Here is a 25,352-nt window from a genome sequence, read left to right on the forward strand (position 1 = left end):
CTTCGGCGGGGGGTGGGGGGGTGGGGGGGGTGTGCTCCGTGGCAGGGCCTAGGCAGGGCCTGGTCTCAGCTGGCTCCCGCCCGAGCCATGAGGTCTTCCAAAGCATTGTCCTGGTCATTGTTGTGTAATAGCAGAACTTCCTTAATATCTTTCAGTTCAAAGCCCATTTCCTTAAATTTGCTCATTAACTGAAGAAACTCCATCATCTAAGGGAAATAAGAGAATACAGACTAAAGAAAGGGGTCCAGCCACACAGCACAGCTGAATGGAAGAATATGTGTGTAAGGGGGCTGCTTGGGGGAGCGTTCTTTGCCGGATCCTCATGAGCCTCTCTGAGGTCCCCTAGCAAGCAGAGGAGGGCCGTAGAGGAAGCGAGGCCATGGAGGAAGACGGGTTGATGCCATGGCCAATCGTCCATCAGGAGCCATGCCCAGTCCCAAACCTTGCTGACCTTCACTCAGGTCCCACCATCCACATCTGTGTTCCCACCCAGCAGGATACTGAACCCAGAAATGGCTGCTCTCTGGCGAGCAGCCTAGGTGAAGTGACTAGCAATCTCCCCCAACATCCAAAAGTATGGCTTTTTGCCCAGGTCATTTTTCCCGTCCCTTCCCTGGGATTCTAGATAGTCTTCAACCCGATACTTCATCTGAGCCCAACTACCCAAATGCCTGTCTGGACATGGGAGATTCTTGCTTCAACTACCTCTGCCTACAGTCAGTCACTGAAAGGAATAAAGGTTGTAGTCCAGGAGGACCCCCAAGACAGACTACTTTGTCCCTTCTTTCCAGAGGGTTCCCGTGAAGCATGAAGGCTCCTACCTTTTCCTCTGAACACTGCTGCATTTCCAGAGCCTCTTCCACTAAAAGAGGGTCAAAGCCCTTCTCACAGAGCTGTCCATGTGCAAAGAGATAGTCGAGAATCTAAGAAAAGAGAAAGGTTTAAGCAACTATTGCCACTCTTGTCTGTGCTTCCCAAAAGTCTTACACAAACCAACAAGTGTGACATCTGCTCCCCACCCTGGCTATTAGATCCTAGATAGGACTTGATTTTGTACCTTGAATTGTGTCCAACACAGCAGTACCTCAGTGACTATTTGCTGATAGGTACACCCTTCTAAACAGGCATAGCCATTTTTCAAAGGAGTTTCTGTCACAGCTGACTCACATCTCCCAGCTGATGTCAATTCCACAGCCTAGGCAGGATACTCATTTTTTTTAAACGGTGATCTTTCTTTTTTCTAAATTTATTTATTTATTTATTATTTATTTATTTATTTATTTATTTTATTATTATTATTAGCATCATTATCATCATTGGCTGCATTGGGTCTTCACTGCTGCGCACAGGCTTTCTCCCTAGTTGTGGTGTGCGGGCTTCTCACTGCAGTGGCTTCTTGTCACAGAGCACGAGCTCTAGGCACATGGGCTTCAGTAGTTGTGGCACGTGGGCTCAGTAGTCATGGCTCGTGGGCTGTACAGCACAGGCTCAGTAGTTGTGGCACACGGGCTTAGTTGCTCCGCGGCATGTGGGATCTTCCCGGACCAGGGCTCGAACCCGTGTCCCCTGCACTGGCAGGTGGATTCTTAACCACTGTGCCACCAGGGAAGTCCCAAGATATTCTTCTAAAAAACCACCCAAGTCAGAAAGTGCCCCCAAGGTTTAGGACTCCAGTACCCTATTTTGGAACTCCCTGGGCAGTCCTGACAGGATAAACATTTCTGGAAGAAGACATCTGACCATACCTCAAGCCTAGAACGCTAATGCTGCCTCAGGAGAGGCAGAGAAGGGGATAACTGGGTAACAGTCAACAACTCCAAAGCTCTCCTTCAGCCTAGGTCCCAGAGCAGCCCCCAAAGCAGAAGCACTGCTGCTGAGGCTGCTGGTTTGCCCAACAAAGCACCCTGAGTCCTGCCCACACCCCCTCAAGTCACAGGAAAAGACAATGGTGCTGTGAGTCTGAGGGACTCTAGGATAAAGGCAAGACACTATTCCAGCTCCAGAGATGTGGGACCTCTCTCCTACCCCCGCCCTGCCCCACGGCTGACTAACCGCTCACCTGCTCAATATTCTCTCCTTTCTTCTTCATGGCTTTCAAGACACACTCATATGAGTAGCCCATGCTGACCACCGTCTCCACACAATGCCGCTCACTGGGGGACAGCGTCTGCAGTTCAGAGTAAGCCTGGGGACAGCTGGGAGTGTTGGGCACTTGTGACATTGAGAGATTAGGAGGTGTGACCTGGTGGTGGAGAAACAAAAGGATTAAGGCAAGAAGAAAGACATGTAGCCCAATCCAGGGGCTTGTCGTTTCTGACCTAATCAAACCTCCCAGTCAAGCAACCTGCCTGCAAGCAAGGGCCAGGTTTCTGGCCAGACATCCTGAAGAAGACTGAAGAGTGGTAGGGGAGCTCCAGCTGAGGGAGAGAAAAACTGGGAAGACACCTGCAACTGTGGCTGTCCTCTGCCTTCATCCCACCTTGCAGAGCGAGGAAGCACCACAAGAGCCACATGCCCTTCCATGCCCAAATCCCCTGGGCTTGAGGTGGAGAAAGAAGTTCTGAAAACTGCATTCGGGATTGATGCCCAAGCTGGCTGCTGTTATTTCTCTCCAGGGCTCCTTTATCCCTTTCCTAGGCTGCCATATGTCAGTCCTAAAGGGATCAGTAACCTCAAACACCCACACTCTGGACTGACTCTGCCAGTAATGTGTCCATTCTCGCTTCTACTATCGCTGGCTGGGCAGAGACTGCCAGCGCCGTTCCCACACTTGGCCAGCTCAGGGCTCCCGTGCTCTGAGGGCACTCTATCTCTGCCCCACACCATGCACTGTGCTTTGATTCCCTGCAATAGCCGCTGTCGTACGGAGCCAAGACTGAAGGACTACTACCCACTCCAGGCTGTGCCCTCAAGGACTGGACTGTGGTCTCTAGGGCCCTGCTGCTACTGCACTGGCTACAGGACCTTACTAACCCCAGCCTGACTGGTGGACAGATTCCCAGGATTAAATCCTCCCACCACTTCTGGTAATGAGTCAGCCCCAAGGCAAAAAGGCAGCTCACTCCCAGGCCAAAGGACAGAACCACCATGGGAACAAGGTCACAAGCTGTTTGACACCTTGACCCAGCTCTGAAGAACCAGGGAAAATTTTTCAACAAAATTTTCATTTCCTTTTTTTTTTGCGGGGGGGCCGGGGTTCGGGAGGGAGGAGGGAAAGGAGCCTGCTATCCTAAAAGCATGTTCAAAATTATATAGCTCGGGACTTCCCTGGTGGCGCAGTGGTTTGAAATCCGCCTGCCAATGCAGGGGACATGGGTTCGAGCCCTGGTCCGGGAAGATCCCACATGCTGCGGAGCAACTAAGCCCGTACGCCACGACTACTGAGCCTGCGCACCAGAGCCCACGAGCCACAGCTACTGAAGCCCATGCTCCACAACTACTGAAACCCACGTGCCTAGAGCCCGTGCTCCGCAACGAGAAGCCACAGCAATGAGAAGCCCGTGCACCACAACGAAGAGTAGCCCCTGCTCGCTGCAACTAGCGAAAACTGGTGCGCAGCAATGAAGACCCAACGCGGCCAAAAACAAATAAATAAATATTTTAAAATATATTATTAAAAAACTAAAAATAAAATATTAAAAACAAATTATATAGCTATAACCGGATGCTCTCCTCCAAGTCAGCTAGGAAAAACCAAGAAGATTCTACAGGCCTAAAAGCCTGTAGTTTCTGCTTAACCATCTCTCACCCACAGCATACTCCAGGCAGTCCAATCATGGGGCTCAGTCATTAGGTTACAGGAGTCACGACAGGGCATGGGAACTGCATCACACCCTCTGGCCACTTTGCAGGCCCCAAGACTGTCTCTCTCTTTTCAGGGGCAGGCTGTACCTGGGCTTGAGAATACCAATAGCCAAACAGCATTTTGGTAACACTGCTGGCACAGTACTTATTACACACAGTATGAGCTCCTAGAGGTTAGTTACCATGTCAAATGCATTTCTAAATGCCTAAGGCCTGGCTTTGAGCTTGAAACTTACCCCTAATCAACAGTTACTGAATAAGTGGAGCTCTATTAGGATTTCAAAGGGGGGATTTTCATTTAACACAATAAGTTGACACTGATTCTCCTCCCCTCCAAAACCCACTAAAATGATAATAACACAATTAAAACTGTATTAACCTTTAAGGTCAAAGAAAAAGAGGGAACAGCAGAGGACAATATATTTCAATGAAATTTTAGAAGGTGGAATGCTAATGGAGGCAGAGTAATGGGCAGAGGCAATGAAGTTACACGCCCCTGGAGACCCCGAGAGACGGGTTCAGCATTTGGAAGCACCGGGTACTGTTGGGATAAGGCAAGAAACGAAGGCAGTGATCAGAGCAGAAAACCCTCAGGCAGACCTTCCCCACCTCACCTTTGCAGGAGGCAGAACGTTAAGTCTCTAGAAAATGTGAGCCAAAAAGGACTAAGGATACCAAGCACAGCATATGGCAGAGTGAGGTGCAAGAACCAAAAGGGATTAAGTAACTAAACGAGCATTCTCCCACCTTCTTTAGCATTCAAGCAGAACTCTCTAGATAAACTTTAATAGCCCCCAAGACCGTCACATGTTGATGTTTTGCAGAGCTCCCCTCAAAGCCAACTAACCTTCAACCTACAGTGAATCTTCATGATCAGCAAGCACACCCCAACATACACATTCTCTGTTTTGACTGTTTTATTTTAGTGCCTCACTCTTAAATGTGAATAGAAAGCCAAAGCCACCAACATAAGACCAAACCAGAAGAGGGAAAAGACAAAGCACTTGGAAATTTAAAATAAAGTAAAAATTTTATTTAAAAGACTATGAGATTTTTTTTAAAAAAAGGGTTATACACAGGCAAGGATATATTCCAGAAAGTAAAACATAAAGTCAAAGAGATAGAAAATACAAAACAACGAACCACCTCAACCAGATTTTGAAAACTGAGCTGAGCCTTTGGATCCAGGAAGGCCAAGCACAATGAATGAACAAAGCCCATCACTGGTAAATTTCTAATCTCCAGAAATGAAGAAAAGAAAGCTTGTGGGAGTAGGGGAAGAAATCAGAATAGCACTGTATTGCTAGAAATCAGTGGAGCTTATACTTAAATTTGAATTTTTTTTTTTTAAGGGAGCAATGTCTTAAAAATTCTTGAAGAAAAATGACCTTCAACTAAGAAATCTAAATCCAAAGTATTATTCACATGTGAGGGTAAAATTAAGACATTTTTAGATATTCAAGGACTCAAAAATAGGACTTCCCTGGTGGCGCAGTAGTTAAGAATCTGCCTGCCAACACAGGGGACACGGGTTTGATCCCTGGTCTGGGAAGATCCCACATGCTGTGGAGCAACTAAGCCCACGCGCCACAACTACTGAGCTTGTGTTCTGGAGCCCATGAGCCACAACTACTGAAACCTGCACACCACAACTACTGAGCCCGTGCGCAGCAACTACTGAAGCCCGTGTGCCTAGAGCCCGTGCTCCGCAACGAGAAGCCCCTGCACTGAGAAGCCCACGCGCTGCAACAAAGAGTAGCTCTCGCTCACCACAAGTAGAGAAAGCCCGCACGCAGCAACAAAGAACCCCCCCCCCAAAAAAAGACTCAAAATCAGACAGGTTGACCAACATGCTTGAATGTATTTGAACAAGAAAATTATCATTAGGTCTTTGGCAGCTCTTTTGGAGCATTTGGACAAAATTAGCAACAGGCACAAAGAAACCATGCAGACTTTTTTAATGGGGCAGTTAAACTAGAGAAACAAAAAGCTACCAAAAAAATCATCATCATCACCACAGTATACCATCTGAACTCAGTAATAAATATTTACCCAATCATAATAATATGAACAATAACATTAATTGAACCGAAATTTGTGATATAAATATGATGGGAGATACAGGAAGAAGGTAGAGGAGGGGCTATTATCAGAGCTAAGTCCTCAACTACTGCAACAGGAAGTATAAACCTGTCTAAAATTGATAAATTTAGAAAAATGTAAGCATCTAATTCAGAAATACAGAGATAAATCCCAGCATAAACAGTTTAAAGGTCAAAAGTGCCTAACTATGGGAAGCAAAACTGGAACTGGGGAGAGGTGAGGCAGGGAGCTACTGTTTTTCAATACAAGCCTTTTAAATGCTACTTGATTTCATTAAAATATGCTTGTAGTACTTTGATAAAAATAAATTCATTTTTATTTTTATTTATTAAACATTTTTTTCATTTGTTTATTTCTTTTTTGAGGCTTCCTATTTCTTTCTTCCTTTTCTTTTTCTTCTTTTTTTGGCTGTACCACATGGCTTGTGGGATCTTAGTTGCCCAACCAGGGATCGAACCTGGGGCCACAGCAGTGAAAGCGCCAAGTCCTAACCACTGGACTGCCAGGGAAGTCCCTCATTTTTTAAATCTAGAGATGGAGAAGGACTCTACTGTAAGTATTAAAGCAATGGCAACATAAGAAACGATCAACAACAGATTCAAACACCGAAAAGCTAAGAGATTGTATGTACTGAAAATTATTTAAAATACAATTTAAAAGCAAACTGGCACTACTCGTATGCTTCTTGGCCAAAATTAGTAAATTGAGAACTCAGAAGTATAAGGAAAAAGGCAAATATTTTGCTGAAGTAACTGTGAAAGAGTGGGAAGTATATATCCACACCCGGAGAAAGAGAACCCAATGGCAGAATGAGCCTAACCTGTGAGCAGAGCAAGACCCCTTGAAGGGTTGAGGGGCAGTGGGAAGAGGCCCTGGTGCTAGGTCAGGCAGGTCTATGCTGGACACAGAGTACGGGCACATCGCAAGATTGTTCCTCTTAACATGATCCCATGGAGTTCTCAACTTCTAAGATTAGTTTATATAAAACAGTGAAACATGAAATCAAAATCTAAAAATTGAGACCCAAACACTGGGCCTGAAATAGCTGACAAGAACCAAATTCCAGGAACACTTCCCTAGGAGTTCCTATCTGAAGGATGTATACAGTCCAGCTGACCACCATCACCACCCCCCCGCCTCAAGTCCCTATCTTGGAAAGAAGTGCTTCTCTCACTGGGAAGCTCCTACCGTGAGCCTCAAAGACTCGTACTGAGGACAGAAAGCCAGGATGGGAACTGGGCTTTGCTCCCTGGAGGTAAGGGTCATGACTTCCTTAAAAGATCACCAGAACTCTGGGCTTCCCTGGTGGCGCAGTGGTTGAGAGTCCACCTGCCGATGCAGGGGACGCGGGTTCGTCGCGGAGCAGCTGGGCCACGTGAGCCATGGCCGCTGAGCCTGTGCTCTGCAACGGGAGAGGCCACAACGGTGAGAGGCCCACATACCGCAAAAAAAAAAAAAAAAGATCACCAGAACTCCAACTCTTTATATTTGCCCCCCAAAGGCAGCAGTCCCCAGGCCAGGGTGAAGCATGGTTTCCGCTGACACTCTTAAGTCGGTGGGGGTTGGGGGAACCTTTCAGAGTGCTTTTAATTCCTCTAAAGCATACAATGAGTCACAAAGTGAAGAGGAGTATCCTGCTGACCAAAGTCCAACCACAAACCAGGAGGAATTAGGATAAGGTCCATCCTAGGAGATGTTATGCACTCTATTTAGTTTCTCTGGGCAACGGTCCATGGAAGTTTACTGGAAGTTTACGGGCAGCAGTAAGCTCTAACAATGGAAGCACTCACACAGGGAAGATCATTTACCAAGAATGTCACTGCTGGGAACTTGCACTCTTTGTAAGGCAGGCCAAGGCTCATCTTTTCTACCAGCTAATAGCAGGCTTATTATGGTCTCTCAGAGATTTCCCACTAATACAATCAGGCTCCTTTCGGGCTCTAAATACTGTCTTGATATGCTGTCATTTAAAAAATCTGAACTGGTGTAGCAAAAGGTTCTTGGTCTTCTGTGATTTCTATTCTATAATGCAATTGTTCTGTGGGGCTGAAACAACCACATAAAATAAAGTAACCTTCCTGTATATGTATGCATCTCTCTTGTGTGACAAATCAGATTTTCTTCAAGATGATACAAATTACAACTTTCGTATCAACCCACCCTTCAACACTAAATCTGACTTCCAACCTTCCCCTCTCCCTGCCTTTGGAGAAAAATGCACAATTCTTAGTAGTAAGAAAAAAAAAGTAATTGCAGGATTAAAACCTATAGGTTTAAAAATGACAAATTTCTATCTTTTGCTGAAACTTCCAATACAAATTATGCCCCAGTTACTAAAGTACCGCCCAGTTTGAAGAAACGTAACCCCAAACTAGTCAAACACAAAAGAGCCAAACTTCAAGGCAGAGTGAGATGGAAAGAGGGAGAAGAGGGAGGTAGGGAGAAGATAAAAGGAGGAATACCAAGCAACCATAAAAAAATGAAGAAAGCTAATAGGAAAAAGTAAAAAGGTACAAAGAAAGAAAGCCTTTAAAAAATGCAAACACAAGACATGGCAGCACAGAAAAGAACAAATTGATTAGGCAGGAAAACATCATTCACATGATACACATTATCTTTTTGAAGGAAAAGACCAAAAAGATGCAGGGAGGAACAAGCCAACATTAACCAGGTTAGGTGCAAAGCTAATAATCTCGGTCCTCAGAAAAATAAACAGAACTACATATACTTAATGTAAGCAAGGTCAATTTGGTCATGCCCAATCCTGCCCTAAACCTTGCAAAGAAGAATGTGAGGGTGGCAACTGCTGGGTAGAATTTAGAAATCTGTGGAGCTTTAATTCAGGGGGATTTAAAAGGCTTACCGTGGGACTTCCCTGGTGGTATAATGGTTAAGAACCCGCCTGCTAATGCAGGGGACATGGATTTGATTCCTGGTCCGGGAAGATCCCATGTGCCGCGGAGCAACTAAGCCCGTGTACCACAACTACTAAGCCCTAGAGCCCACGAGCCACAACTACTGAGCCCGTGTGCCACAACTACTGAAGCCCGCGTGCCTAGAGCCCATGCTCCACAACAAGAGAAGCCACCACAATGAGAAGCCTGCGCACCACAATGAAGAGTAGCCCCCGGTCACCACAACTAGAGAAAGCCCGCCCGCAGCAATGAAGACCCAACGCAACCAAAAATAAATAAATAAATTTATAAAAGGCTTACCGTGGGACAGGTATTTGGAGGTGATGATTCTTCTGTGCACACAGACAAGACAGAGAGGGAAGGCATCTGGGAATGGGTCAGGGTTGGCACCTCTGTGCCACTGTCCAAGTTCAAAGCTGAAAGCCCAAGAGCTTGATGCCCATTGAGCTCACTGGCACTGCTTTGGGTGGAAGGCTTTAGGGAATTCCGGAACGCGCCACTGCGGAGGCAGGATGTGCTATGGAAAGTGCTTGCCATCTTGGCTGTCTTTTGACTGCTGTCATCAGAGTCAAGTTTGGGGAAGGACAGGGACTTGATATTGCTTACTGCAGGGATGGGGGGGAGGGACACTTTGGAAGACAGCGACATCTTTTCACAGTTGCCCAACTGTGGTAAGGTTATAAAGCCATTGGGTTTGTGAAGAGGCTTGAAATCTAGGGTTGCCCGCTCCAGGGATGCCAGGACCTCCTCATCCTGTAACACAGACCCAGAGCCACCTCTAGGCAAGTTACTGTCCAATAACTGGGCCATAATGGGTCCACTGGTTCCTACCAGAATGTTTCTCAGCTCTTCCTTCTCATCAATAGTTTTTAACTCCAGATTATCAAACGGGTCTTCTTCACACTCAAAGTCAGCAGGATTGAAATCTGCCTTTGTGTGGGGTGGGCTGAGAACTTTCTGTTTTGTGGCACTGCTGCTGACCCGAGTTGGGGTGAGGATGCTGTTGTGCTGTAAGCTGGCAAGGATGGGATTGATAGGAGGTGGCATTGTGGCTGTACTGTGAGTCTTGGAGAAGCTCATTTTGCTGTCACCCTCTGGGCCACTCTTAGAATTCACCTTAGCTTCTGCTTCCTCAGCCTTGCGCTCTGCTTCCCACTGGGCTTCTTGGATTTTCTTAATATCTTCAGCCCACTCAACGGTTTTCTTTTCCAAAGAGAAGTCATACTGCAAAGATATATCAGAGAAAGGAAGTGTGAACCCAGGTGGCTGCCCCTCCCCCACCCAATTCCTCCACCCAATTCACTTCTTCCTCACCCTGGCACAAGTGAACTGGGCAAGGCAGCATTTATTAAGGTGTATGGGTGGATCCCCACTCAGGAAAACTAAGACTTCCTAATCTTACTTGATTTAATCAAACTATGCTCCCTGGTTACTTCTAGAAATTAACTAGAAAGGGCTCCCACCACCTCTGATCCTACATACCAGGCCAAATGTACCTTGCCACTTCCCTTGCTTCTCTCCCCTCAGGCCATTTCCCTTCCTAGAATTCTTCATTGGTGGCTCAGGCAGAATTCAGCTGCCTCCTCTATAAAGCTTTCCTGATGGCCCATTCCTTCCTCTGAACTCTTTTTTTTTTTTTTTTTTTTTGCGGTATGCGGGCCTCTCACTGTTGTGGCCTCTCCCGTTGCGGAGCACAGGCTCCGGACGCGCAGGCTCAGCGGCCATGGCTCACGGGCCCAGCCGCTCCACAGCATGTGGGATCTTCCCGGACCGGGGCACGAACCCGCGTCCCCTGCATCGGCAGGCGGACTCTCAACCACTGCGCCACCAGGGAAGCCCTCCTCTGAACTCTTAACATAGTGTCTGTCTCTATCATTTGATGCTGAGCACATGTGACCACAAGTAGCTTTAGTCTTCCTCTAAACATTTCCCCAACACAATCACAAGCCTCTTGTGGGCAGCAACTGGGCTTTAGACCCTCTTAAGTTCTCCATTATCTAACACAATGCCCTAAATAGATCCCGTGCTCAATAAAAACAACAGCCCCTAGTATTTAAGAAGCACTTACAAGGTGCCATGCATGATTCTAAGCACTTTTTATATATTAGTTCTCTAGATTTTTTCAACATTACAGGGGCTATGCTCAAGGTCATAAAGCTGTTAAGTGGTAGAGCCTGGATCTGAACCCAGGCAGTCTGACAACAGATTCTATGCTCTAAACCACTACCAAATTACAGTGAACAGACTGTACTCTAAATGTAGAAAAACTGCTTATTAAGTAATCTAGACATAACCAAATTAAGATTTTACAATGCAAACTCAACAAAAAGCAAACAACCTGATTAAAAAATGGCCAGAGGATCTGAATAGACATTCTTCCAAAGAAGCCATACAGATGGCCAAGAGGCACATGAAGAGATATTCAACATCACTAATTATTAGGGAAATGCAAATCAAAGCCACAATAAGATATCGCCTCACGCCCAGTGAAATGGCTATTATCAAAAAGGCAAGAAAAAAACAAGTGTTGGAGAGGATGTGGAGAAAAGGGAGCCTTCATACACACTGTTGGTGGCAGTGTAAACTGGCGCAGCCACTGTGGAAAAGAGTAAAAGCTAAACAATGTGTGCACATTCAAGGCTGGAGGCACAATGAGAGTAAAGAGGAGAAAGCGAGAGGAAGGAGGCCTACCATGACCTAGAGCCACGGAAGGCTTGGAGTTTTAGAGCAGATGAAACATAATAAAGTGCCTCAGGTCATCCCTAAACCTTTCAGCTTCAAACAACACAAAAGTTCACTTACACACTCTGAGCCAGTTACTGGGCCCCAAAAAGACACTTGGGGGATCACAGGGCTTCCTTTCTACCACTAACTGAATAGTGAGAAAACAGCACTGGGCAAAGGTTGCTGCTTCTAACTGTGTTGGAAATCCAATTATGCAACTGGTTTCCTCCACCAAAAACAGGCTGTGACCAACTTCCCACTGCCTGTTAAACACAGATCTCTGAAGTTTTACTCACAAAAACAAGTGTAAATTTCTTTCCTCTTTAGTACTTTTTTGTTTTTTTGTAATTACCAAAGTAATGTAGAATACTTGGAACATAAGAAAAAACAGAAAGGAAAAAACAGCAGAAATATTACAGTGAAAAAGAATGTGATTTTTGAGTGTACAATAATAAATAATAACACCATCTAAAATTTATGGAGTACCAGGAAGCAGAATAAGCATTATAAATGCATTATTTTACTTAATCCTTATAATAACCTTAAAAATCTGTACAAGATTACACAGCTATTACACGGCAATTCCAGCCCATGAATCGCTGAACCACAGTCTGCTCTAAACCGTGACACTAACGGTCACCCTCCACTACTGTGGCCACTACCACCATTTCGGTGAAAACTTTCCGGACCTGGGTGCAAAGGTTTATGTATGTTTTACTGGCTCACTTTGATGATTTTTAATCTGAAATCTCAAGTTTGTATTGTCATGCAAGGGCAAATATGAAAAAGTTACAGGAAGCTTCAAGCTGTCTAGGGCTCTAAGTCTGACTCTTCTCTGGACAGAGAGGGAGCCAGCGCCAACACCACACCAATACCACAGCCAAATCCCCCACTGGAGACCCTAGGCAGTCAAAGTTTAAGGAAGCTATCTGCAATTAGAGAACAAAAACACTGCAGCTAGCCCACACAGGAATGGAGCTTGGAGCCTTGATCTCCTCTTTTGTTATTAGTGGGTGTGATGAGTATGACAGGCACAGTACCAGGCACTCATTAGATCACACTGATCAAACAGAAAATTCCCAGCAAAGCCTATTAACAGCAACAATGTGGGATTCCAAACAAGCCTTCTGAATGAATCAATGAGGCAGCGAATAATATGAGGACTACTGAAATAAGATGGAGGTGTTATTTAAATCATATTGCTAGCAGTATTCTGCACACAGAGTGGTATTTACTGAATATTTGTTGCTGCCAATAAAAAAGCCACCAAGGAAACAGAACAAGGTAAAACTTCATAAGGGAAATCTCTATCTCTTCTGGCCCAATAAAGTCTCCATACACAAAAGGAGTATCGATTCAGTATTTAAAAACATCTAAGATAGTCAACATTATTAGTAGCTAGGGAAATGTACATCAAAACCACCATAAGAGGGGTAATTCCTTGGTGGTCCAGTGGTTAAGATGCCATGCTTCCACTGCAGGGGGCATGGGTTCAAACCCTGGTCTGGCAACTAGGATCCCAAATGCCACGCAGCCAAAAAAACAAAAACAAAAACCGTAAGACCACTGCACACCCATTAGGATGTATATAAATAACTAAAAAGACAGATGATAACAAAAGTTGGCAAGGATGTAGAGGAACTGGAAACTTCATGCAGTGTAGGTAGGATTGTAAAATGGTGCAGCCACTTTGGAAATTAGTCTGGCAATTCCTCAAAAGGTTAAACATAGTTAATATATGACCCAGCAATTCCACTCCTATGTATATACCCAGGAAAGCTGAAAGCATATGTCTGCACAAAAACCTGTAGACAAATGTTCACAGCACGGATTTCCCTGGTGGCGCAGGGGTTAAGAATCCTCCTGCCAATGCAGGGGACACGGGTTTGATCCCTGGTCCGGGAAGATCCCACGTGCTGTGGAGCAAATAAGCCCGCCTGCCACAACTACTGAGCCCACGTGCTGCAACTACGGAAGCCCGCTCGCCTAGATCCCAAGCTCTGCAACAAGAGAAGCCACCGCAGTGAGAAGCCCACGCACCGCAAGTAGTAGTAGTTCTGGCTTGCCTCAACTAGAGAAAGCCCACACGCAGCAATGAAGACCCAATGCAGCCAAAAAAAAAAGTTCACAGCAGCATTATTCCTAAAAGCCAAAAAATTGGAAACCATCAAAAATGTCTATCAACTGGGGACTTCCCTGGCCGTCCAGTGGTTTTAAGACTCCGCGCTTGCACTGTAGGGGGCGTGGGTTCGATCCCTGGTCAGGAACTAAGATCCCATAAGCCGCACAGCCAAAAAAAAAAAAGTCTATCAACTGATGAATGGATATACTAACTGTGGTATATATCAATACAATGGAATTATTCAGCCATAATAATGAATGAAGTACTAATACTTCATTCATACAATATAGATAAAACTTGAAAACATTAAAGTAAAATAAACCAGTCACATATATATTTATGAATAGTTATATATAAAAGACTAAATATTGTATTATTCCACTTATATGATATTCCAGAATAGGCAAATTCATAGAGAAAGAAAGTAGATTTAGTGGTTGCCAGGGGCTGGAGGAAGGGGAAAATAGGGAGTGACTGCTAATGGACACTGGGTCTCTTTTCAGGGTGATGAAAATATTCTGGAATGAGATGGTAATGTTAGTTATGCAACTGTGAATATACTAAAAAAAAATTTATTTGCATACCTTAAAAGGGAAAATTTTGTGGTTATGTGAATTATATCAATAAAACTTTTATTTAAAAAATATAACTGAAGTTCTCCCACTACGATTATTCCCTAAAAAAGACTGCAGAATACATTTTATTTTATTTTATTTTATTTTTTATTATTATTATTTTTTCATTATTATTTTTTTTGGCCACGCTGCCTGGCTTGCGGGATCTTAGTTCCGCAACCAGGGATTGAACCCAGGCCCTTGGCAGTGAAAACACGGCATCCTTTCCACTGGACTACCAGGGAATTCCCAATTTTTTTTTTTCAAAGAATACATTTTAGATTAACATGGTAATGCCTTAGTAAATCCCCCTTCTTTGCCAGGAAGTTGTATTTTAAAAAATCTAAAGTCACAGGAAGAAGTGTTTGGGTGAGTAGCGTACCTTTCTGTTTTTCCATGTAACTCCTTCTCTAAACTGTAAGCTCCTTGAGGAAAGTGATTAAGGCATTTATCTCTATTCTCAACCCTAGCAGAGCGTCACTCAAAAGAAGGCAGTCAGTAAGTGTGTAGGAAGTCACATAACATGGGGCTATTTGCTGCTTTCAAGATGTAATTTTATACATTTATAAATAACTGAGCTTTAAAGATGTAAGTGTTGAAAAAGAAGCTACGGAGGAGACGGCATTTAAGTGCAGTCTAGAATAGATAAATTTTTAAGAAGCAGACAGCTTTTAGTATGGTGAGAAAGAGAAGAATATTTCAAGTGGGGATAACAACTCATGAGAAAAGCATGGTACAGACAGGTAATACACACAGTACATTCAACAAATTGCTATAGTATCCTGATTTCGAGGGAATATAGAGGAGATGATGAGCTAAGGTACTCGACCATAACCTTAGGTCTAGACTTGATTCAGTAAGGTTGGTGAATCACTGTAAGTTTTTAAATTCAGGAATATTATTCTAGAAACAATATGAAAAATAGAAGGAAAATGCTGTAAGCAGAAGAGCCTATTAAAGAGGCTATTGAAATAGCCCAGGTGAAAAAATAAGGTAAGGATAAACTGAATGGCAACGGGAAGACACAGCAGAGAGAAAATACTATGTAACTTGAGTGACCAAGAAGGTAATGAGGACATGAATAGACAGAAGGAAAGAGGGGAAGAAGCAAGTCACATGAGCAACGGGGATTTGTTTTGGACAAGGCACAGAATCCCAGGAACATACAATCTATCAGATTACACAAGATCTGTAACAGATATATAAACATATGTAAATGTGCGTGTGTGTGTATGCACACCTGTGTGTGAGAGAGACAGTGTGAGCCAAGCGATAACAGGAGCTATCAGAAACACAAATAAGAGACAGGAGAATTTTTTTTTCTATTTCACTATACAGCAAATTCTTACTCCTTAAAATGTTAAATGTACTAAACTTTAACTAAAAATTACCACTTACCTGTACTTCTCTGACAACCTGCAAACAATCAGGCAAGGAGAAGCCAATAGGTAGACCAACTTTAGCTGGTGTTTTGAATTTGTCTCCTATCTTAAATGGGACATCATCAAGGTAACTGAAAGTCCCTACAATCAAAAATAAAGTACAAAATATCAGCAAAGAACTTATTATTTGTTTTGGTATAATCTTACGTCTAGGATACATTAATTTATGCTATCCTAAGACTAGAAGTTACAGAGTTTCTTCTCTGACTGCTTACCTTCTCCTGACCCTAGATCTCTAATAAGGACTCCTGTTTGAGGTTACTTGATCTTATTAGGGTTTATATTCAATTATACTTAGCATAAAAGCCAAAGTACTCACAGTAGCCTAAAAGTCCTCCCCAACGCCCATTACCTCTCTTGCCCTCAATTCCTGGCTCACTGAACTAAGTCACAGTGATCCTCTGTTCCTCAACCATGACATGGTCAAAACTACTTCAAAAATTCTGCACTGGCTGCTTCCTCTATCTGGAATGTTCTTCCCTCAGATATTCACATGGCTTACTCCTTCACCTCCTTCAAGTCTTTGCTCAAATGGCACTTTCTAAGTGAGGCTTACCCTGACCACCCTATTTAAAATTACTACCACACCCTCACCACAGTAATCCCACATTATCATCTATCTTTTCTCCATAGCACTTATTACCTTCTAACATATATGTAATTTGCCTTTTAATTATATTTATTGTCTGTCTTGCCCAGTGGAATATAAGCTCCCTGCAGGTAAGTATTTAAGTTTGTTTTATTCACTGATGTGGTCTCAAAACCTCAGCACTTCCTGGTACATATTAGGCACTTATTAAATACTGATGAATTGATGATAGAATCTTCACAAAAGAACCTCCTTGGTTAGGATTTCTTTAGTAAGAATCATTTTTTAATTAATACAAAGAACTACTCTAGATTTTTTTTAAAGCTACATTCTAGAGATATGGAAATATTTAAGAAGTACAGCACTTATGGAAAAAAGGAAAGCCAGACAAGACCATGGGAATCAAACCAGGATTATCAGGAGACACAAACCATACACAACTGAACTGCTTTAACTCCCTAAATGTTCTCTGCCCATCACAGATGCGTAATACAGAAAGATCAAGACATTATCATTGATTTATAGGGTCAGACAAAAATAAGAGTGGTTCTTGTATGTGACGCTCACTAGGTATACACTCCAAATCAGGTCATGATTTCTTTTCTGGACCAGGTTTGGGGCTAACAACTGGCAGAAGCAACAGGGAGAATCAAACATAGTTCATAAAATACATTTTGCTTTTTGAATATTAGCAGCTAGTAAAATAAGGCTTACTTCTGGGTCTCACACTTGTATATTTTCTTGAGTGTTCATGTCCAGAATAAGACAATTACACCTCTTCCATAAAGAGATTTCTTTTCCTTCTAAGAACTCTGTAGATTTCAAGACTTATCAAGCAAGGTCAAGATATACTTGTAATCTTGTCATCATTCCCATTTCTCAAGGTAGATATTGCTCTGATCCTCCAAAAGAAAGAATAGGCCCCCTCTCCCACTCTTAGGGGAGGGCGTCTACCTCTTTCCCATATAACTTCTAGCTAGAATTAAAACATTTTAACTATCTCTCACTCAGCTAGCAAATTAAATCCACAACTGTGTTCAATTTAATAATTTTTCTGAGGCATAATCATAACTGTTAACACTCTAGCAAAGTTTCCAAGTTGGTCATACCTTTGTAAGTGTTCTCTCAGCTGGCAATGCCTGTCACATTCCCACCCTTATTTACTTAATTATGTCTTGTCCTTTAAGAATGATCTTAAGAACAACTCCCTTCTCAATCTCAGAACAGGTCTTACCATTCTGTATTGTTAATAGTTTGTTTCCTTATACTACCCCCCACCCTGCACCAGAGACTTGGATCAAGGATTTGATCAAATTCCTATCCACACACCCCCAAGCTCAGCATAACATCCAGCAGATGAGATTTGCTCAATGAGAATAAATAAAGAAGACATGGTCTTACACTTCTCTTGTATTTAACTCTCACACTAACTCACACTCAATTAGTATTTATTAAAATTCAAAATGATTTACCTAAAATGGCAAAGCTAGTCCTGAAAATGTTTTAACGGAGTACTCATGCAAGATGTAAGCACATTTCTAAGGTTCTGCAGAAAGTCACAAAAATGTACCAGAGGTACCAAAAAAAAGTATCAGGTACCATCACAGCTTGCCAACAAAACTCTGGTCATAACACTAAAACCTTCTGCCACTTATAAAATGCTTTATATTATAGAGATCAAAAGCAACGCTCTTTTTAATTGTAGAGGACTTTTATCTGTCTTCCATGGAAACAGGTGCTCAAAAGTTACTGAAAGTTAGAGTCTAACTTTGGCTAGTGCCCTGATTAACTGGAAACAAAGCTGGAACTAGCATTTTCTAAGAAGCATTGGAAAGATTTACAGTCAAGTCAATAATCACAAAATTAAGTCTTTTGTTTAAGAAAATTTTAAGTATACATTCAAAGTAGGTTACTTATATAACATACACATATTAGAAAAATCCTATCTATAATAATACTTATATGCATATATGATATACAAATCTAAGAAAACCTATCCACATTAATACTAACAAAATTTTCTTAAATGAATACTTCTATTATAGATTGGTAATGGGGAGTTGAGGGGAGAAAAACATCTGTTAAAAAGTACTATACTTTAGATATCTGAGCCAAATGATAATATCTTTCAAGAAGGGTGTTCAGTTTCCTTGCCTACCTTTCAGTTAGGAAACTATGACAGTGTTGTATACACTGACAATTTATATTCTATAAATGGAACTAGGCCCTGGCTTAGAGACAGACCAGATCAAGTAGAACACCTTGAAACAACTGCTGTTTCCCTTCATTAGCACCAATTACAGGTAATTGCTTTAAAAAGCAGTTTCATTTCACTAACAAAGCCAATGCCAAGGTGACTTAGCACATCTTCTAACCTTCCCCCTCCCCCCTTTAAGCTCTGTTAACCGGGAATGAGTAAACAGTTTTGTGATTATTGGGAGGAGGGGATAGCGCTAAATGGCAAAAGGCATTTAAGAGACACCAACAAGAAAAGCAACTTTTTGAATGATGGTCAGAGACTACCATAAGTACAATGAACGATGTTGCTGTGAGGATTAAAAAGAACATTTTTGCAAATATAACCAACTATGCCTTAGGAACTATATTCATTTTTATCCAATATATCAGAATATCTATTTAAAGACATCAATTTCTCTTATTTCTCAATACATTTTATTTTTTAAATAGATTCAATAAAAACTTAACCACATGGCCCAGAGAATAAGCATTGTGGTTAATAATCTTCTGGCTCACCCCCAAGTACCTTTATTCCTGAAAATCTTTCTAAGATGTCTGAGCCCATTTTCCTCCGTTCCATTTAGAAAAAGAAAGTACATCTCTGATGGCTGTGGCAGTTCCTTGAAGTCAGGTTCTGCACACTGCTCGCCATTATGCTATGGTGGAAGGAACTGGGCTGAATGTGTAATGACTCAGGATAAATTCTGGGAAGGTTTCATTCTGTTTCCTTTCTTTCTAAATTGCTGATAATGTTTATGATCTTGTGACCTGCCTGTTTTTCTGAAAAAAGGTAATTCCATGTGGGGAGAGAAATTCCTAATAGAGGGTAGCAACTGGATTATGCTTAATTCAGATTTTACTGTGTGTTAAAATTGAGGTTTTTGAAAAAGAAGAATAAAACAGATCAAACTTAAAATTAACTGAAAATTGCAATCCCATGACTGAGTATCATTACCTTAAAGCTGTAAGTCAGGTAACACTGGCAAAATTACATCAAGAGATAGTTAAATAGAGCGAGACACACGCATACACACACACACACACACAATTATACAGATATCAATACAGGATGTGAAGTCAAAAGAAAATGTTACTCATGTCCTAACAAAAAACAAGATAACCTACAAAATCAGCTTTTTAATATGCAGTATCTGGCATTAAATTTAAAAAAAGACACACAAAAAAGGAAGAAAATGTGATCCATCATCAAGAGAAGAAACAGTCATCAGACCCAAATTCAGGGATAGCCAAGATACTGGAATTATCAGAGAACTTTAAAATAACTATAATAAATATGTTAAAGGATCTAATGGAATATGTGAACATGTGTGAGCAGATGGGGAATTTCAACAGAGAGATGGAAATAGAAAGAGACAAATGGAAACACTAAAAATGAAAACTGAAGTATCATAGAAAAAAATTTTTGATAGTTCATAAGCCAGGCTATGCTAATCAGAAGACAATACTCATAAGAGGAAAGAATCAAAGAACTTGAAATTAAGTCAAGAAATTAACTTGAATTGAAAGAAATTAAAAGAATTGAAACACAAAGAGAAAAAAAGAAAAAAAAAATGTAACAGAGCCTTAAGAGATCTCTGGGACAATATCAAACAGCCTATGCATATGTGATTAGAGTCTCAAAAGGATAAGAGAGAGACATGGAGCAAAAGAAATGTGAGAAGAGATTATGGCTGCAAATTTTCAAAAGTAGTAAAAGACATCAACTCACAGATCCAAGAAGTTTAGCTAACTCCAAGCAGGATAAATACATAGAAAATCAAACCAAGGCACATCATAGTTAAAATGTTGCAAACAAAAGAAAGTCTTAAAAGACGGGGGATGAGCAGCATATGACACACAGGAGAACAATGATTAAATGATGGTTGACTTCTCTATACTACTCTGTACTTAAAAAGCAATAACAGATTTGGATTTCCCCAGCAGTACAGTGGTTAAGACTCCGCACTTCCACTGCAGGGGGCATGGGTTCGATCCCTGGTCGGGGAACTAAGATCCCATATGCCTCACAGTGTGGCCAAAAAATTAAAAAACAATAATAAAAATAAGAAATAAAACAATCTAAAATAAAACACCTTTTTCTATCACTCAACAGAAAAAGTATTTCAATATCTTAGTAGAAGTTAAACCAAGAGAAAAATAAACCTTTCCAGAAGTTAGCTAAATAGTCATAAATATGACAGCTCGGCATTTCAAAGGAGGGAGTTTAGTTTTATTAAGTCCAATTACAGAGACTTATTTTTTTCCCAAATTAGAATATCAGGGCATTTTTCCAGATATTGAAAGAGTAACTTATCTGTTTGTTGAAACATTTTTAAAAATCCTTTAAAAGTCACTTCTGGAAAATAACTTTTTTCTTACACAAGTGGAAAATGAGTCAAAACTTAAAGAGAATTGACATTCGGAAAGGCGTGCTTTAAACTGAGCCAAAGGTTTGCAATTTGCATGATATAAGGACAATATTTTTAAAGGCCTTTGAAAAGTAACTGTTTGTATTTCTTATTCTATTATTTAGGGGTATGTGGTTACTAATGACAGTGGAAGAAGTTCAACCTGAGTTGAAAAGAATGAACTTGAAGAAAAATCAAATACTAGTTCTAAGACAGCACAGCATAAGATATAGTCAGCCCAAGTATTTAAATAGAAAAAAAAGCATTTTCATATCCAATCATGAGAGCAGTTGTCACCTCCTTATCCACACCCCAAGTGCCCTAGAATTACTCTCTCTCTCTCTCTCTCTCTCTCTCTCTTTCTCTCTAACCCCGAGTCAGATAATACCTAACTTAGGGGGAACCAACCCAGAGGCTCATAAACTAAAATGTTCCAGTCAGATACTCCCTTGACCAAAAGATACAAAAAGTTCAGCTATATGATGCTAGCCACTATATGATCAAGTAGCAAGAAGCACCATAACTGGGGTGGCCATTTTTGGCCCTGTGCACTCTACACAAGTAGGCCAAGAAAGCAAGTCTATAAACAGAAGAATAAAAATGGAGCACATCTGCGGAGAAAAGCAGTGAAAGATGGACGGAGTAGTAGCCTCAGTTTCCTGGCTTTCTAATTTCAGCCTTGTAAGGCCAGGCTGAATTTCATTTCCTGCATTCAGATGCCTACAAGATTGCCTATTAAATATTCTCCACCTATTCCCTTTAATTTCTATTCCTTAAACTACATGATATCTAAAAATTCTAACAGCCCAACTAAAGCCACTGAAATTCAAGTAGGAGCTTAGCAAATTAAAGCAGAAGCAGCCAAAGAGAGAAAGAGAAAATCCTTCTCAAATTTTACTCAGGTAGAGCATTTCATTTAAACAATAAAATTTTGGTTAGGAATGTAAAGAGATGGAGGAAGTCCTAAAAAAATAAGTCATCACTGATCAGGTAACTTCAGAATTATAATCTTCTCTCTGGATTGTTGAGCTGGAACATATAAACTGGGGTCCAACTTATTTTCACTCCAATCAAAAAGGAGTTTCTAAAGATTCAAGATAGAAAATGTATCTTTTGAAGTAAGATTATAAATTTAAGTTTTTCATTTTTGCTCTTTTCTCTCCCTAGGTCTTTCCTCTCTCCTTGGCTCTGTCCTCTCTTTTCCCTTGAGAAAGTGATTAGAGGCAACTACAGATCTGCCTCTCTATATCATTTGAAGACTTTGAAAGAGCCCTGTAATAATCCTTAAACAACAGGAGATAGCATACCTGAAGATCTGATGCCTGACAGGTTTTACAGAATGCAAATTCCAGAGTCTGAATGACTTAATTCCAAAAGAATTTAACAAAACATACGGAAGCAATGTATGTAAGAATATGCACAGTGGCAGTCCAAAATATTAAAGCTGTTGTATAAAAATATACAAGGAAGTTAAAAACCAAGGAACTGCTGCACCACCCTGACTCAGAGAAGTGATATTATCAAGTAACCATTTGTAGATCAGAAGAGCATAACAATACATGTTGCCACTCAGTCTAACAAATCATTCTTACAATGACATGATTTTTAAAATGGAAGATTAGTTTTAAAACCCCTTTTAAAATAATTGTGTTGTCTGGATATTTCTGATGTTTAATTCTTATCTCTGTACAAAAAAGCGTCTAATTTTAACTTCTTAGGCACCTCCCTTCCTATCAAATGCAGATAATAAAAGTTTATTAATGTACTCCATTTTGGAAGGTCATATCTTAGAAAAAGATGATAAACTATTAGTTTCAAACGCAAAATTGTAATTACTACTACTGATACTTCTGTAATATACTGATCTGCTAATCATGTCTTATTTGTAGTAAATCATTTCTTTTTATGGGGGGAGAAAACCTAAACCAAAACATCATAAAACGTTAACTAAAGGCTTAGAATTTTTCACACCTGATGGAGAAGAGATGGATTTTTCACACCTGATGGAGAAGAGATGGACCAGAACAAGAAAAGGAATGGTAACTATTTCAAAATACTGCTGAAAAACAACAAAAAGAGGCAGGCTCCCTATCCACCTCCAGCAGTTTCAAGTACAATAAATACAGAGATACTCTAAAGTTTATCCATTTGAACTTCACATTAAAGTTATGTGAAGTCCTATGAAATGAGTATGCTACATTGTTGTACAACTTTATTTTCCTCAAGCCGCTCATTTAAATAAACAAAAAGGGACACTTAATGTGATTTCAAATTCTCTGATCAGATCAAAACTTAAACCATGATATCTAACAGTCCACTTACCATGAAAATCTGCACCCAACTTCTTAGAAGCCATTTAGAACCTGAAAAACAAAGAAATATTTCTTAGGCGCATTATGCCTTGAGGGGATACAAACAAACCATTATAATTGAGGACTTCCCTGGTTGCGCAGTGGTTAAGAACCCGCCTGCCAACACAGAGGACGTGGGTTTGACCCCTGGTCCGGGAAGATCCCGCGTGCTGCGGAGCAACTAAGCCTGTGCGCCACAACTACTGAGCCTGTGCTCTAGAGCCCACAAGTCACAACTATTGAGCTCATGCGGCACAACTACTGAGCCCACACACCGCAACTACTGAAGCCCTCGTGCCTAGAGCCCATGCTCCTCAACAAGAGAAGCCACTGCAATGAGAAGCCCGTGCACTGCAACAAAGGGTAGTTTCCGCCCGTGGCAACTAGAGAAACCCACAGGCCGCAACAAAGACCCAACGCAGCCAATCAATCAATCAATATCTTAAAAAAAAAGAAAGAAAATTGAGACTACAAAAAGAAACCAGAAGACTAAAAGGTTCCAGGATTGACATAACCCTCAAACTTCTCAGTCCCAAAGTCTCAAAAAAGAAAGCAGAAAGGGGGAGAAACCACTTTTCTAGAAAAAAAAACATTTCTGAATCTGCGTGTTCTGGGGGAAAAAAAACATTAGAACAGCAAACTAGCCATTGACCAATTTATACACAAACTGTCAAAAAAAATTACTAAACATTTATCTTCCTGATATAAGCTACTAATGTCAATATTTGTAGTTCTATCAAGATTTTTTATATATCCCATTTTATTCAGTATGTAAATATAGACCTTTTACTGACAAATGTAACTGTAAGACTGACATTTCTGAATTAGGGAATCAATGACTTACAACCTTCTGTATTGTTTTAATTTTGTATACAATTTCAAAAAAGGGGAATTCCCTGGCAATCCAGTGGTTAGGACTCGGAGCTTTCACTGCCAGGCCGGGTTTAATCCCTGGTCAGGAACTGACATCCCACAAGCCGTGTGGTGTGGCCAAAAAAAAAAAAAAAATCCAAAACAGGAAGGAAGAAAAATCCATAAAACCACACATCTAGCTTAGTATTATCTTTGCACTTTGCCATTACATGAGTAGGTACAAAGTCCTTTTCTTGCAAAGACAATCTGAGATCTTCAACCTAAAAGTTTATTTCCCTTGATCTGATGTTTAGACCTTTGACTTACCTAAGACATAAGCATATAACGAATATATGGTATGGTCTCTATTAGCCTGTATTACCTACAGTACAATGCATGGCATCATACTTAAAATGATCTACAGGCATACCTCATTTTATTGCACTTCACTTTACTGTGCAAATTGAAGGTATGCTCAACCTTGCATTGAGCAAGTCTAAGGTCTAAGGCGCCATCTTTCTAACAGCATTTGCTCACCTCGTGTCTGTGTCACATTTAGGTAATTCTCACGATATTTCAAACTTTTTCATTATATTTGTCATGGTGATCAATGACCTTCGATGTTACTATTATAATTGTTATGACATTTTTTAGCAATAACCATTTTTTTTTTTTTGGCTGCATCAGGTCTTCATTGCAGCACGTGGGAAATTCATTGTGGCACACAGGCTTCTCTCTAGTTGTGGCTTGTGGGCTCTGTAGTTGTGGCACACAAGCTCTCTAGCTGTGGCCCACATGCTCAGTAGTTGTGGCCCTCGGGCTTAGTTGCCCACCCCCGACCCAGCATATGGGATCTTAGTCCCCTCACCAGAACATAACTTCTACATGCACTGGGCAACCAAAAAACCTTGCGTGACTTGCTTTATTGTGATATTCGTTTTACTTCAGTGGTCTGGAACTGAACCCACAATATCTCCGAGGTATGCCTGTATGTTCCACTGTAAGTTTTTTTAAAAGAAGGCGAGTATATTGCACCTATCATGTGAAAAGTAATCAAAATAATTAAATCTGTACAGGATTTTGAAGAAACTGACAAGTTGATTTTAAAATTTACATGTAAAGGCAAAGGAAACAATAGCCAAAACAATTTCGAAAAAGAACAAAGCTGGAGAACTTACCACCTAACTTCA

General features: G+C 41.2%; 1 protein-coding gene across 1 annotated transcript; it reads right to left on the bottom strand.

Moving 5' to 3' along the window:
* Positions 1–48: 48 nt before the first annotated feature.
* Positions 49–23,315, bottom strand: UBAP1 (ubiquitin associated protein 1). The gene is made up of 6 exons (XM_007470779.1): positions 23,282–23,315; positions 15,681–15,805; positions 9,123–10,046; positions 2,060–2,242; positions 822–923; positions 49–206 (listed from the first exon to the last, which is right to left on the bottom strand). The coding sequence occupies exons 1-6, from the start codon at positions 23,313–23,315 to the stop codon at positions 66–68; spliced, it is 1,509 nt and encodes a 502-aa protein (XP_007470841.1). The 3' UTR covers positions 49–65.
* Between the last annotated feature and the right edge of the window lie 2,037 nt (positions 23,316–25,352).

The sequence above is a fragment of the Lipotes vexillifer genome, unplaced genomic scaffold, assembly GCF_000442215.2.
Source record: "Lipotes vexillifer unplaced genomic scaffold, Lipotes_vexillifer_v1.1 scaffold2225, whole genome shotgun sequence".
Classification (NCBI taxonomy): domain Eukaryota; kingdom Metazoa; phylum Chordata; class Mammalia; order Artiodactyla; family Lipotidae; genus Lipotes; species Lipotes vexillifer.